This window comes from Medicago sativa, chromosome 4 (genome assembly GCF_051527215.1).
Source record: "Medicago sativa cultivar Bolivia chromosome 4, Bolivia_mono, whole genome shotgun sequence".
In the NCBI taxonomy this organism is placed as follows: domain Eukaryota; kingdom Viridiplantae; phylum Streptophyta; class Magnoliopsida; order Fabales; family Fabaceae; genus Medicago; species Medicago sativa.
In genome coordinates, this window is record NC_140752.1 from 5,138,654 (window position 1) to 5,153,988 (window position 15,335).

The 15,335-nt window shown below is 33.6% G+C and overlaps 1 protein-coding gene and 2 pseudogenes across 2 annotated transcripts; all 3 read right to left on the reverse strand.

The window, feature by feature from the left end:
* The window catches only part of LOC146925689 (uncharacterized), a 39,483-nt pseudogene extending 38,944 nt beyond the window's left edge, over positions 1-539 (reverse strand).
* Positions 540-2,414: 1,875 nt separating this feature from the next.
* LOC146925692 (plant UBX domain-containing protein 7-like) lies at positions 2,415-7,585 on the reverse strand (annotated as a pseudogene). The gene is made up of 8 exons (XR_015033910.1): positions 7,241-7,585; positions 7,045-7,139; positions 6,283-6,472; positions 4,623-4,700; positions 4,464-4,532; positions 3,380-3,522; positions 3,141-3,237; positions 2,415-2,923 (listed from the first exon to the last, which is right to left on the reverse strand). The product of XR_015033910.1 is annotated as a plant UBX domain-containing protein 7-like (transcript).
* A 4,143-nt stretch (positions 7,586-11,728) lies between these two features.
* LOC146925693 (F-box/LRR-repeat protein 16-like) lies at positions 11,729-15,063 on the reverse strand. The gene is made up of 2 exons (XM_085758092.1): positions 13,138-15,063; positions 11,729-12,003 (listed from the first exon to the last, which is right to left on the reverse strand). The coding sequence occupies exon 1, from the start codon at positions 14,932-14,934 to the stop codon at positions 13,177-13,179; it is 1,758 nt and encodes a 585-aa protein (XP_085614218.1). The 5' UTR covers positions 14,935-15,063; the 3' UTR covers positions 11,729-12,003; positions 13,138-13,176.
* Positions 15,064-15,335: the final 272 nt, after the last annotated feature.

Here is a 15,335-nt window from a genome sequence, read left to right on the forward strand (position 1 = left end):
GAAACATTCAGCTATGATGAACAAGTCATTGCTATTGATAGAGCCCATGATGGAACAAGTGAGAGAAGTCAGAGTAGTAGTCTTTTTGGAGAAGGCTCGTAACCCATCTGCAGGAATGGTGTGTTTGTTAGAGAGATTGAGTGATGTAAGTTTCAAGGGAAAATAAATCTGGCAGAGAAGGCTATTGAGGTCACCGTTGTAGCTTGTAAGGTCAAGGGAGGTGAGGTTGGTGAATCTACGGAAGAGGCGAGGGAGGAGAAAGCCTGTTGGTTCACAGACCGTGAAAGATAATAGAAGACGATTGGTAATGGAAAGGAACTGCTTGGAGACCATGGAGAGACATTTGAAGCTACTGTAGATTGGTGATGGAAAGTAGCTACAGTTGGACTCCTTGTTGTCCTTGTCGATGACGAATTTGAAGACAGATTCCCAACACTCGTCGGGTAAATAAAAATTTGATGTTGCAGCCGTTGTTGATTTTGTGGAAGAAAGCAATCTTGTTCCGAAGATTTGAGAGAGTTCCTTTTCAGTCTTTTCATATTTTGATTGTCTCTTCTAGGTTAAAGATAACGATGATATTATTTTTTGAGGAAAGAGTATAGATATTTATATTCCAAAGTTTCCTAAAATAACAAACAACTTTTTTTTTTGAGGGAGCATAACAAACAACTTAATAACCTCCTTCAAAAAAACAACTTAATAACCTATATATACTCTTGCTCTCTCCAATAAATTTCTAATTTGTTTCAACTCCTTGTTAGTTGATTTCAATAACCTATATATTAAAGTTTATTTCAACTCCTTGTTAATCAAAAGTTAATTTTGTTCTTCATGATCCGTTACGAATGTCACTCCAACAATAATAGATAGGTATTTATCCATAAATATCACTCACCGGCCACTCCACCAATGCAAAAACAAGTTCTTATGGTCAAGCTCAAGACTTGTTAAATTATTAGTAACAAGCAAACAACATAGAATTCATGAAGTTGCATTTAAAAACATAACACATTTACCCTAAAATTTTGTTAGGAAAATTCAAAACTCCACAAAACCAACACACAAATCTACTAATTTGTTAACCAAATTGATACTCATAATCACTCAAAATTCATCTAAATAACAACAATATATGAAAATCTGATTATTTAACAACTCATTAAAAAGAGGGTTTTGTTCTTCATAGGTAAGAGAGACCAGAAGAGATAGCGGGAGAAGATAGAAAAACCAAGTTTTTAAATTTGAATTTTTGACTCCTCGTTTTCTCCTCTGATTATTTTGGTTTTATTTGGTTATAGCCCCTTTACAATATTTTTTTTGTTATAGCCCTTTACTGTGTGATTCATCATCAACTTTGCCAAATCAACCTCATTTGCCACATCATACACTATCACGTCATCCACCGTTTGCCACATAGACATTTTGTAACAGAACATAATAGTGAGGACTAAAGCCAACAAGTATACAACTTAAGGGGTTTGTTTTAGAACAAACAAACGATATAAGGAAGAAAACCAAAAACACGCGAGCTTACGTGACTAACTACATATTTAAGCCTATTTCAAACTATCTAAATTGTTGAATATTGTTATTAAGAGATTTGAGATCCTTAGGAAATGGTTCTTACATATAGATAAAATTTAATTGGAGTGGAGGAACTCATATTGTATGCCCAACCAATTTTCCACGAATATTAGTCATCGTTAAATAGTGGTAGAAACTTCATAGCTATAATTGTTGAGAACTCAATCTCCAATCACACCAAAAATTTAGATGTGTGGAGAGCAAATAACAATATTAACTTACAACCAAACAATCTCGAAACAAATCTAGCAACTATGTGTAAAGCAAATCCACGAACGAAGATAAGAAAATATAAGAACAACACATCAATATTATTTGTTTACTCAGTTCGATCTAAAATGGCATGTCTGACAAAAATGTCTCGTGTTCATGAAAAACGTCTCACATTTTCCATACCAGAATAATTTGAAACTGCTTCTTTGAAACGCCTCGTGTTTTCCACAAACTTGTAAGAGATTTCAAGATTTCAAAACATGAATTGATGAGATTTTAAGACCTACACAACAATAAATTACATTTTTGGGCCCTTGATTGCTAATCCTTACATTTTTGGTCCCTTAACTCCACCAACTTGGTCCCTTATTTTTTTATTTTTTTTGCTACATCGTTCATTTCCTACTTTAAATCTTTGGGACAAGATCATTTCTATAATCTATGATCACTTTTCTTCATTTTCTATCAGATACATTTTGTACTAATATTTTGGCATAATTCATACCTATCAAATGTGATTCTCTTTTATTTAAGGTAATGTAAAGATGCAGCTAACTTATAAGCATATCCTTGCAATATCTTCAAAAAATACAGTTTTAATATTTCCTACCTCAGTATTATGCCTGTAAACATTATATTTATTACTGATACAAAGATCAGATAGTCCAAGACGAGATAAGTGTCTGTGTCGTATACGTATCAGACACTAGTAATCTTATGATACACTCGGATATTAGAAGATATAAGTGAAAACAGTGTAGCTTTGCTTGTATTGGTTTTCACTATGATAGCTAGATGACAGCTAGATGTTTGTAACGAACTTGTTGCTGACTCAGCACAATTGCTATTGGTATATAAATCAGTCCCTACTCTCCTTGTAATGATCTTTTCTCATAATATCAAAATTACATTACCGATTTAACAAGTTTCTCTCATTTTCTTTCTATTCTTTTTCATCATATCACGAGTTTCTCAAAGTCCGTTACGGTTGTTTCTTGCAAGTTGCCAGCAACATTTTCATCTTTATTATCTCCTCCAGCCATTTCACTTGATTCTTTCACGCTTTTAAATGATGCTTCCAGCGCTTTTTGAACTTCCTCATCCCCCTCTTCATCCGCATCCGAATCTACAAAGATTATAACGTTGACAAAAACATGTCAAAGACAATTTTACCATCAGTAATAGGCATAAGATTCTGGCAGAAAATATTTTCAGTACAAAACCAAATGAAGGATTAAGGTAGGTGGGCAAGGTCCATCAATTAAAAAGACAACAAAGAAACCATCAACAAAAGCTGACCTGTCACTGAAAAAGCCAGCAGCAAATAGAGACAAGCAACAAACCTGTCGATTTTGATGGACTAGAACTTTTTACAGGAAACCACTGTGACAAGGTATTGTGGTGATCCTTAGGACCAGCATCAAGGAATTTTAGCAGACCCTAAACAAAGCACAAGGCTCCTCGAATCAGAAAGAAATGTTAAAAACAACAGAACCCAAGATATAAGTGTGAATTATGTTTCAGTTTCCCTAAAAAATGTTTCCATCATAGTAGCTATGAAGTTGTATCACATATCACATACTTCTAATAAACTTTGAGGTTCAACCATTCCGTCCCAGGAGCACATCTTTTTGCCAGTGATGGGATCATAATAAGCACAGCAGGAATTGAATCCAGTCTGTAATCAGCACAGACATTGTGGCCTTCAAATGTATCATCAAATACCTGTATAAAAACAAAAAACAAATAAAAAACAAAATTGACAAAAGCAAATTGCATACAAGAGAATAGTATACAATAAATGTTATGTTAAATATTAGAAACAAAAACTGGTTCAAATATCACAATATAGCCCAAATGAATGTCACAGCTACTCTCACTTTAAGCATTTGAAATACCAACGAATTAGTGATTGTACAAACTATAGCAGTACCAGAGCAATGTTTATGCAAGTCCAAATCATCAAGACCAGACCTTCCCTTCGTAAACCTAAAAACACACAATACCGACCAAACAACCCCTATTTTCTCTCCTGATCCTGTCACACAAAATCATACATAACCACCTCAGTCCTTTGGCTATGCACAACAGAACTTAGAAAAAGTTTACCTATGGGTGAATAAATTAACTTAGAAAAAATTGGTCCCAATTATCGGAGTTCCTAGATTGGAGAGCTTATAAACCATTGGATCCAATATACTAACAATCTATGGATTACTCCCTAGATCAAGTCCCAACTACATAATACCATATTCCATAAACAGTGAAGTAAGCTAACACGATATGACTCCAACATTTATATCTGCAAAACAACTATTCCCAAATTAACCATCCGACTGAATTTGCTGTTTAGTATCTTAGAGAGTAGGATTGTAATTTGCAAACTCTACACAGAAGTTTAACATGTCCTCCAGATTTGAAAATCTAGGGCATTTGTAGTTCAAGTATGGTTAGGGATTGGGCACCAAGGCTGCCTTGATATTTTGATTTTCCTCTGTTGTTAGTTTTTACTTTTTATTTTAAGGAGTATCCATATTAGATGCTTGGTTAGTCTCAATTCTCAAGTGGTTAGGATATGACATAAGATACCTACGATTCAAAAGAACACTACAAAAATAAAAATAAATTGACCACCAATATTCAGGTGAGTAGATTAACAAACTGACCTGCCAGAATATGAAGTTTGTACTAATGATCTGAGAAACAGCATCATTTGCCCATGTATCCCGATTAAGCTTTACAAAGAAAAAAATTGTCGGCACTAGGGATAATGCTGAAACAAATAATCAAGAAAATTGAAAAATCGAGCAACAAGAATAAAATACCATGTGCGAGCTGAATTCCCTGGTAGATTGTATGTTCACCAACAACCACTTGTCCTTCATAGAAGCAGCACTTTTTGCCTGCACTCAAAGATGAAACCTTGGTCACAATAGAATATCAGTTACATGTTTCACCATTTCACAATATATGTACTATCACCCAACTAGAGTGAACCCTACCACATAGTATATGCAAGAAAATTCTACAAGACTACTATTAGATATGAGTTTCTGTGCTAGTGTTTTTTAAATGCATGTATAAATGTTTGCAAAATTGTATTTGCGGAGCTAATTAGCTTGCTCATGCAGACGCTTCTAGGGGATTCTATATTCTATTAGTGGTTACTTCAAGTCGTTGGTCTATGTCTCGTACATTCAATCCAATCACTTCACAATTTTTTCACAACACATTTCATATACTCACATATCTGATTAGGATTCTCAAACTACTAGATAAGGCTTCTTATAATTTTGGGCAGCTACTTTTGTTCAATGACAAAGTTACTGCTCCTGGATGGCAGCACAAAACAACCAAATCCAAATACCAGATCGCAGGAACAAGATAAATAATTTATATACTTCATAGTAGATACACATTAATGCTAAGAAAATTCAAACCAAATAGATGGAAAAGGAATACTAAGAAAATTAATAAAAAAGAATGAGAAAAAGAAGGGAAAAAAAAACTTAAATTATTGAAAAAAGATGGTACAAAAAAGGAATTATCTAAAAAGCATAAATTATACAAAAACAGAAGAAGGAAAAAATATCAAAGCTTCACACAATGGTGGTGGCCGTCACATGGTGGGGGTCATTGTGGGATGGTAATTTTCGGAGGTGAAGTTTGTCAGAGGACACGATGATAAGATCGACAAGAGGAGTGGAGAGGCAACCAAAAACAGTAAAATGTAAAACAGTAGGAATTTAACAGTATAGTTAAATTCAAAGTCATATAGCAACAACAGATATATTTTTTCCTGAATATCCTTTAAAAAACTTATCATGAAAGTTGTAATACAGTTTTACACATGGAAGACAGAGTTTGGTTGTGCCTTCCCTGATTAAGATCTCGGCAGTCAGCATCATAATTCATAGCCTACGCATACTTTCTAAATCGATAGTAATAATTAAGAAGTCAAGGGAGACAACTGCAATAGGTCCTTGTCAAGGAGGACGTGTTCATGAGGGTTAATTTTGGATGGGGGTACAACTGCAATAGGTCTTTGTCAAGGACTTCTTGTTCTTCCACATAGTGTGCTGATTACTGGCTAGCATCTACTCATTTGATGATCATTATGCTAAAATGGATTTATGTGTAGTGCATTCTAAAATACGAAAGATATAGTTGTAAGCCACTAGGCCTTGAGGGAGGTTTGATTAGCTTATAAAGTAAAAAGATAAGTCAAATATCTGGAAAATTGGGAAACAGGGAGAGGGTTTGAGTGATAAAACGTTTACGTATAGAAAGTATTAAAATTTAAAAATACAATCAAGCTTAAATTGAAAAAAGTTAAAATCCAGCTTGAGTTTGAGCTGGGTTTTACAGTCCCAAGCTTGAAGTCAAATCAAATAAAAAAAATGTAAATTGAGCTTGTCTTGGCTAAATTCCAACACCACCACCGCTAACACAAATCAAGCAATCCAAACTAAGAAGTATATATACCTTACAGAAAGAGCCATCAAACAATAGATGAAAAGGGGGGCAATAGAGAGAAGCAAGATTGTCCCGCCGAGAACTTTCTGCTGTAGAGGTGGTGGCACCTAGCTCTGTTTCCCAAACTCTCGCTGGTTCCTGTTCAATGTAAGGTAAGGATTTTCGTTTTTCTGGTGAGATATGTCCAAGCCTTGATCCTCTGCGCAAAGATGAAAAACAAAATTTCAATAACTAATTTATCTGTTGATGTAATGTAATAAAAGACAAGGTGTATTGACTTAATATGCTGAATGAACACATACAAACATGAGCGTACAGGGAAAAATAATTACTTATTACCTATTTCACTATCATATGTAATCGGAAGAATAAATATCTACATGTCCGACATCGACACATGTGATTATGTTCAATATTTTTTTTTGTTTAAATTTTTACTGATGTCGACTTATCTGTGTTGTATCTGGTGATATGGATGTGTCTGTATCAATGTTTCATAGACGCACAGTGAAAGTCAACTGGAGTTAAACTCAATTGATATCATAATTAAAACCTAATGATATGCATTTGCATCAAGACGGTCAATAAAGAATGAGAAAAGAAACCATTTATGCGTGCATCTACGTAGTCAATGTGTCAGTGTCCTATGTTTATTAAATTAGAAGTCGATGTGCCGGTGTCTGTGTCAGGTGTTTATGTTGGAGTCTAGGCTTCATAGAGTTTTGAAGGTAAAGAAAGAAATAGGATTGCAAATAATCAAGGAAAATATACCGATCTGAAACTCGACGTCGACGGAGGATTGCTTGATCATCATAATCTCCAGAGAGGTAGCAGTGAAGAGCTTCCTCAAGATCCCAATTTGAAGCCTGTTAAATTAATTATTTACAGATAATAACAATAATTCAAAATCAAAGAATGAAGAATAAAAATGAAACAACGAATCAAAAGTAAAAATGAAGAAGAATACCTGAAGGAAGTGTCTAGCAGTGTCATCGTTTTGGGGTCTAGCGATATCGAGGAAGATTGATACCAAGGTTTCTTCTTTATCAGAAAACTCCATTCAATTCAATTCAATTCGATTGATTTCGGAATTAAGGTTTTATGCTTGTTTTCTGAAGAAATCTTGGAGAACAAGTATGAAAAAGGAAAGAAAAATATTTGATTTTTGATAACTTGCGAATTTGGTGAAAGTATAGAAGCTGAAAAGTGTAGGTGTCAAACTAAGAAAATCAAGAAACGTCATTGAACTTCATTGTTTCCACATTTGGTGAAACGTGTAGTAGCATTGGAGAACAAGCTGAAAAAGGCACCATATGGTCCATTTTTCATCATATTTTGGATAAATATAGTTTGGATTTTTAGATATATATTTTAACAAGAAATTAATAAAATGGTAAATGTAACCAATATAAAAATAATTTTTTTATGGGTTAAATATGTTTATCCCTATAAATATTTCAATTTTTTTTTGTTTTAATTTTTTTAAATTTTCCTTCGACTTCTGGTCCCTAAATTTTTTTGTATCATCACCTTTGGTCGTTTATTTTAAGTCAACTCATGTATAACATTTAAAATTTTAACAGTTTTAAAAATAAAACTAAAATCGTTTCGTGTCTAATAGTAATGCACACCACTCAAAGTATACCAAGCCACACTACACTACCTCTAATTAGGGTTGGACAAACGGTCGAGTTCAGACGGATGCGGGTCAAAAAACTCAATCCGGAGCAACCCATGGATGACAAGAAATTTTACCCTATACCCCTACATTTATACCCTCACCCGTACATTTTACTTGAATTGTCTATTTTACCCTTCTTAAAACACCAATCTTCCCTGAAATTTATTCCTGTTCCTATCGGAATCCTCTTCTTGTTCACCCTGTTGTCTTCCTGTTTGCAAGCATCAACATCTTCGTGTCCAAAATCATCAGCTTTTCACAATAGCGAGTATTATGATTCAGATCTCATTCAATTTTTCTTTGCGTTTTTGATTGATATTCATTCATGAAGATCCATTTTTGTTTTTAGATAATGTTTCCAGAAAACACAATCCTACATTTTCCGGATTTCAGTTTCAAAAAACGCAAATACACATTGGAAAAGTGTTTGATTTGTTTGGGGGATCAATTTAATACTCACTAAGATATGTTTGTAATAGGATTAGGAAGTATATAGCACAACGATTACGGAAGACGAGAAGTATTACGGAAATGTGTTATCCTTAAAGCAATTCTTTTTTTTTCTTTCAAAAGTAACACATCAAAATTCTAAACAAAAATTGATAATTGGCCAATTCAAATTGCAAAGATGGATTAGATTATTTGGCTTGATTTCACCGTAAATCTCAATTCAATTATGCCTAAAATCAATTCAATTGCATTAAGGATTTAACATGGGTTCCACGGCATGAAGAATTTGAAAGAATGATTAACGAATTTCTGGAATCGTTATTCTTTCCGGGTAATACAAACATGGACTTGCCATGTGGGGTGAACTCAAATATTGAAAGTGAGGGGTGAAAGAAAAGTGTAAAACATTAAAATGATAAAAGGGGTAATATTGGAATTTTTTATAATTTGTTGGGGTGGAGGTATAGATGTTGGGTATAGGGTGAAATTTCCTGGATGACATATACTGGCCCAATTTCGACCAATTAGAATTTTCGAACTGGACGTGTAACGGGTGTAACGGGTTAAACGGTTGGTTAAGAATTCTGCTCTTTACCCAACACATTTTGCTCATTCCCTACTGAAATTCCAAAGATAGCCCTGCGTGAGTTAACTCATGCTAGTGTTAAATCTGTGTGACTTGACTCATGTTGCGTGAGTTAACTCATGTAGAGACTCACACATAAATTAACACTAGCGTGAGTTAACTCACACATAGATTGACACTGGCGTGAGTTAACTCACACAGGGATATTATGAAAATTTCAGTTGGGAACGAGCGAAAGCAGATGGGGGAAGAGAAGAATTCGTTGGTTAAATGCAGATTGGGCCATTTTTTTATAACGCTGTGATATTTCTAGCCCAATATTATTATTATTTTTTTTTTTTTGTAAAATTGGCTCAATAGATTTAGGAGAGCATTTTTTAATTGTATTTATTGTCGTCTTTATGCCAATTTAATTGGTTGACCAAACAAGATGCATATTTAATTAGATAATTTTTTTCCAGAGAATTAAATTGGATCTTTATGCCAATACGTCCCACTTTTTAATTTTTTAAATTATTTCCCATTAAATTTTGTGTGTAAATAATAATAATGTTTGATCTCATAAACACTTTTTGGACGTAAAACCTCAATGTTTAATGACCCTAAGGACATTTTAACTAAGTTTGTTGAAAAATGGATAACAATGGAAATATTATATTAATTTAAAGGACCAATTTAGAACAAAAATACTTAAAACCAATTTGTAACAATTTTTTTAAAAGGAGTAAAATGTTATAAACATCTAATTTAAAGGACTGATGGATTTCACCTTTGTTTTATTAAATCAAATCCTAAATTATATAAATTATTACGTTGTAATAATAAATCGGTCACCCTATCCACAACTCCTACTCAAAATGTAAAAATGTTGAAATTGTTAAATTTTACATCGTGATTAGGGTTCAAACTCATACTTCGTGTATGTGAATTTCTAATGACTATCGTTGTTTCATTTATATACCAAAAAATTCCTGTTCCAGACCAGACTTCGGCCTAATACAGATAGCCTTCGTTGCATCAGATAAACTTTAGTACGAGCGTCGAGATCGCGTAGTCTAAGCTCTTTTCCCGAACAGATCAAAACCAATCACCCTAGTAGTCCCCAATGTTCGAGCAAGATTCTGAAAACTGTGTTTATCCTAGTGTAGCATGAATTTGCGATGGTTACAAATTCACGCAACTAGTACAACGGTAGTCATTGTAGCGTACTTACTACCATCTTAATATAATGTAAACTCAGAGAGTGTTCAAACGAGAAAACAAAAGTATACTTACTAATTATGAATTTACAACAAACACAATTGTTGTTTTAGTTGTTATTTGGAAATTTTTCTTTCCTTTGTCTTCTAGATCTCTCATTCTGCCTTCATCCTGAGAAGACATCAATACATTGAAAGATTTAGTTTTTCTTTCTTTCTTTCTTTCTTTCTTTCTTTCTTTCTTTCTTTCTTTCTTTCTTTCTTTCCATTACATTACAATCATGTCAAAATACTTGTTCTTTTCTTTAGTACGTTCTGTTTGGTTAAATGTATGTAGTAGTTTTTTTATTAATAATAATAAATACAGTGATATATAGAAAGCATCAAACTAGGATACTATGATCCCAACTAAAAAACATTTATTGTGGTTTCATTTCATTTACTCTACACTTGTAGGATGCAGTGATGTTATGGTGCTACTAGCCTTTGTACCCTCAATAATGGTACCTTATCTTGAGGTAATTAATCATCTAATTATACAACATGCATGATGCAACATGGAATTGTCGAGGTGCAACATGCAACATGCACGAAAGCATCTTATTAACATGAGGTGCAAAGAAATTTACAAAAGGTAAAACATAATTGTCAAGGTTTATATAACATGAGGTGCTTTATGGAAATTTCTTGTGCACCTCATGTTAATACGGTGAAACATACCCTCAACAATTGTGCTTTATGGAAATTTCTTGTGCTTTATTTTTCCTGCTAATGTAATTAATCATCTGATTATCAGAAAGTGACATATTAACAAGAGGTGCAGAGAAATTTACAAAAGGTCAGTATGGCATAAAAATTGTGTGCACTAATGAAAGTGACATATTAACATGAGGTGCAGAGAAATTTACAAAAGGTCTTTTGATTAGTGAGTGTTATTAGGAGGGTATATTCCAGTTCCTCAGGCTTCTGTTGAAAACTTGATACACATGGTGAATGAATTTCAGAAGGATACTTTATCAACCAGGCTTGGATAACAAAGCAACTATGTTTCCTCACAGTATGCGTAATTTTTTGTATCAGAAAAATTAGTAAATTAGTGATTTTGGTAGTTCTTCGAGAAAGAAAATGAGTTTATTGATATTGAAAGTGAGAAAATCTTAAAAGGACAACTATTAATGCTACGAATTCTTATATTTTGCGCCTCGCTTTTTTTTTCAGAAGGATACTTTATGAACCAGGTTGTCAGATAACAATGCAACTATGTTTCCTCACTGTATGCGTAATTTTTTGAATAAGAAAATATTAGTAAATTAGAAATTTTGGTAGTTCTTCGAGATTTCGTCTCGACCTCTCCTTGTTAGAACTCTTTCGGTGTCCCTCAACTCATCAACAGAGTTGTCTACTTTTAAGCAACGGAGCTGCTGTGAAAATTTCTTTCAAAACAGGATCAGATCGTTAATAATTTTTAACCAACATATATCAAACGTTCTGATTATAGCAGGATCAGACCAAACATCATTCCCATATGTTCTGAGGCACTGTTAAAAGGAAGCAAGCAACATAATTGTTTACATGATTACTGATATAGATTGATAAGCTTAGTGATTCAAAATGCAAGGAAATCTACAGAAAATTATAATGGAAATAAATAAACTCAGAAAATGCTGCATTATTATGAATAAGTTTTCATGACAAAACGATATTCTCTCTCTTTTTCTCCGCCAAATATGTCAGCATCATCTTTGACCACCAATAAACTCACTTCATGATAAGGTAAGTGTTGCCGATGCACATCAACCATCTATCACCATATGCTGAAACAAAACAGAAGTATAAAACAAAGGCTTTAAGATGATATGATTGAATTAAATATTATAACAAAGCAAGAAAAAATATCATAAAAAGAAAAGAGAAATATGAATTCTACTTTTATATGTTAGCATAAAGTATGTTGAAGAAAACTTGAAATTAACAGTGTAAGAAACAAAACCTTAAAAGATTTTTGTCTTATTATGCAGATCTTAATAGATCCAGAACTGAACATCAAATAATTACATAAAAATACATCAAACTCCTTAATAAAAACTTTTGACTATATTAACTTCCACCAAAAAGAGAAACATTGAAGGTTAAAGAATCTGTCAAAACTCTATAACAGATAAAAATATAGAACAGGAAGTATTGTTATCAATATTGTTGTGATTGGAAAACCAAACAAATTCCAAGACAGAGATCTCAATAAAAACAGAACTCTTCATTGATCTCATCATATTAAATGCACAACTTATAACAGAGTTTGCATTTAACATCATCACCATATAGTTGCATCTTTATTTCATTCAATCAATCCTACAATCAAACCAGAGTTTAAAATAATTTTAATTTCAAGCATTGGCATTTTCCATTATACAGATACTCCTCTGTTTTCTAATTTCAGGCATACTCAACACAATCACTATATCTCGTGCCTTTTGACATAAAATGTCTCAGCATACTCCCCTCACAAAACACATTCCAGAATTCTCCTTTTTATTGGTGAGAATGGTTTTCTCTTTTTTCTTCCTCATAGGACTGCATCTACCAAAATATGCTCACCTCAAAGGGTATTTATCTCTGCTGCATAGAATATTCTGTAGGAGAACATAGTTCCCTGCCCTAAAGCTCATGCCAAACCATAGAAAATCATTTGTAGCTTGCAAATTGAATCAAAATAAAGGTCAAGCTTGGCTGCTAAACTAAATTGTTACCTTTCCAATTCTTTCCAAAGACATATATCAATAGAATTGAGTGGTTAATCAATTATTTCAGCAAATGATATTCGGGATTTAAAACCACATTCTGGTCTACACTATCTTAATCTCTTACATTATCATAAAAATGTAATAAACAGAAAAGACTCTAGCAAACTATTTCTCATAAAAGTAAATCTGAAAACAATAAAAACTTACATTTTAGAGATTAAACTTTAGCAAAGCAGTTTAAGACAGCTAGCAAACATAATCTCCTCGATGCAGGAAGATTCTCTCTGTTTTGCTCAAATCCAAACCAGATGGAGCTATTATCTTTCTCAATGGTGGCCTTAAAAATAACATTGAGGCAACGGCATTAACATCCACTTTAATACAAGCCCTTAAATTGATCTCTTTTAGTTTTGTGCAGTTTTCAAGTACATGTTTCACTCCCTTCTCTGTGACATGAGAACATTCTTCCAGTAACAATTCCAAAAGCCCACAACAACTCTTTGAGATCACATAGAGTGTTTCATCATTGACAATTGTACGTGACAAGTTCACCACCTCCAATTTAGGAACTTCAAAGTTCATTCCAAATAGGTTCACTACTAAACAATTGGATAAGTTCAAATGCCTTATCTTACAACATCTCCTTAAAATATCACAAATACTGTCTTCAGATATGTTACTACAATAACTTAAATCAAGCAGTTGCAAATTGGGGAACATGGAATGAAACATTTTGATGCTTTCATCTGTTATGCAAGAATTTTTAGCCAAATGGAGAGACTTCAATTGAGGGCTTACAACAAAATCCTTGGATGAATTAGAATTCTCTACACTCTCTTTCCCAATTTTGGTGACTTCCATTTTGATCTCACTAAGTGAAGCACAATTACTAACGAGTGCAAATAAGGCTAAATTTGTGAGTTGCGCACAGTGACTAAGGTTTATAGACTCCAAATCACCAAGAAACAAAGACAAGTCAACAACATGTTGATTAGTCAAAAAACCAGCATTTTGAAGATCTAAATGTTGGATATGTTGACACTTGGATAAAAAACAAGATATTCCAGAATAACTATAGCCGAAACAATTTTGGAGGACAAGCTTTCTCAAAGGAATACCTTCCATTGCAATAGAGAAGAGCAACATATCCGAGATACGTGAAGACCGCAAATCAAGACAAGTTAAGCCTTTCAAACACATCAACGAGTCAATAAGGTGTGAACTAATGTCATGGCTTCCATTTGACGGCCATTTAATGGAGAGAGACCTCAAAGATGGTCTCACACTGATAGCAGAAGCTATGCCATCATTCGTTAGGGATGGACTCGAACGGATTGAATGGCCTAACATCAACTCTTCGAGAAACTCACAATTTTCACACAAGTGAAAAAGCAACGAGTTGTTTATATAGTAATGACCAGATAAATTAACCTTACGGAGCTTAGGAAGTGCTGTTGACATAGCCTTTACCCCAACATCAGTAATATCAATAATATCTTTAGGGTTACTGAGGTCAAGTTCTTCAAGGAAAGGGAAGCAACCAGATATACAAACCAGGTCGTTGTTACAGAGAGAATCAATGTTGGAACAAGTGAGAGAGGTCAAAGTTGTAAACTTTCGGGCGAAGACTTGCAAGCCATTTGTGGGAATGATGGGTTGGTTAGAGAGATTGAGCGATGTAAGGTGGTTCAATCGAAAACAAGAGATTACACATAGAAGCCCATCGAGATCACCACCAAAGCAAGTGAGGTTAAGGGAGGTGAGGTTAGTAAATCTAATGAAGAGGCGAGGAAGAAAAGGGCGTGTTTGATTATAGACTGTGAGTGAGAATCGAAGATTGTTGGTGATGGAGAGAAACTGTTTTGAGACGACAGAGAGAGACTTCAAGTAAGGATGATTGCTGCTTCCGCCGGTTAGGAATGTGATGACCGATTCCCAGCAATCATCTGGTAAATTTCGTGTTTCAACCATTGTTTTTGTTTTTGTTCTTTTTGGAAGAAACATGTTGTGGAAATCAATAGAGTTCCTCTGATACTACCGTGAAACGAATGGTGAAGCAGGGTTAGGTTTTTGAGGTTTTAGGATTAGGTTTTTTTTTTCCTTTTCCTTTTCTCACGCAAGGGTTAGGTTAGATTTTTTTTTTATTAAGGTTAAATTAGATCTACTAGACCATTGACCCGTGCTCCGCACGGGTCCTACCGACTAAAATATGTACGAATAAGTTATATCATAATAAATAATAAAAAAATATGAAATATTCATATGATAAAAATGTATTACATTAATCATTTTTTTTGAGGGATGTATTACATTAATCATATCATCTTGACATTAATATAGTTTGAAAACCGTACATTTTACATTATTTATCATACATTACGAAATACAATAAAAACGACATTTGA

Bases quoted from the DNA above. Each gene is read 5' to 3' on its own strand.
- LOC146925693 (XM_085758092.1), bottom strand. From the start codon at position 14,934: ATGTTTCTTCCAAAAAGAACAAAAACAAAAACAATGGTTGAAACACGA.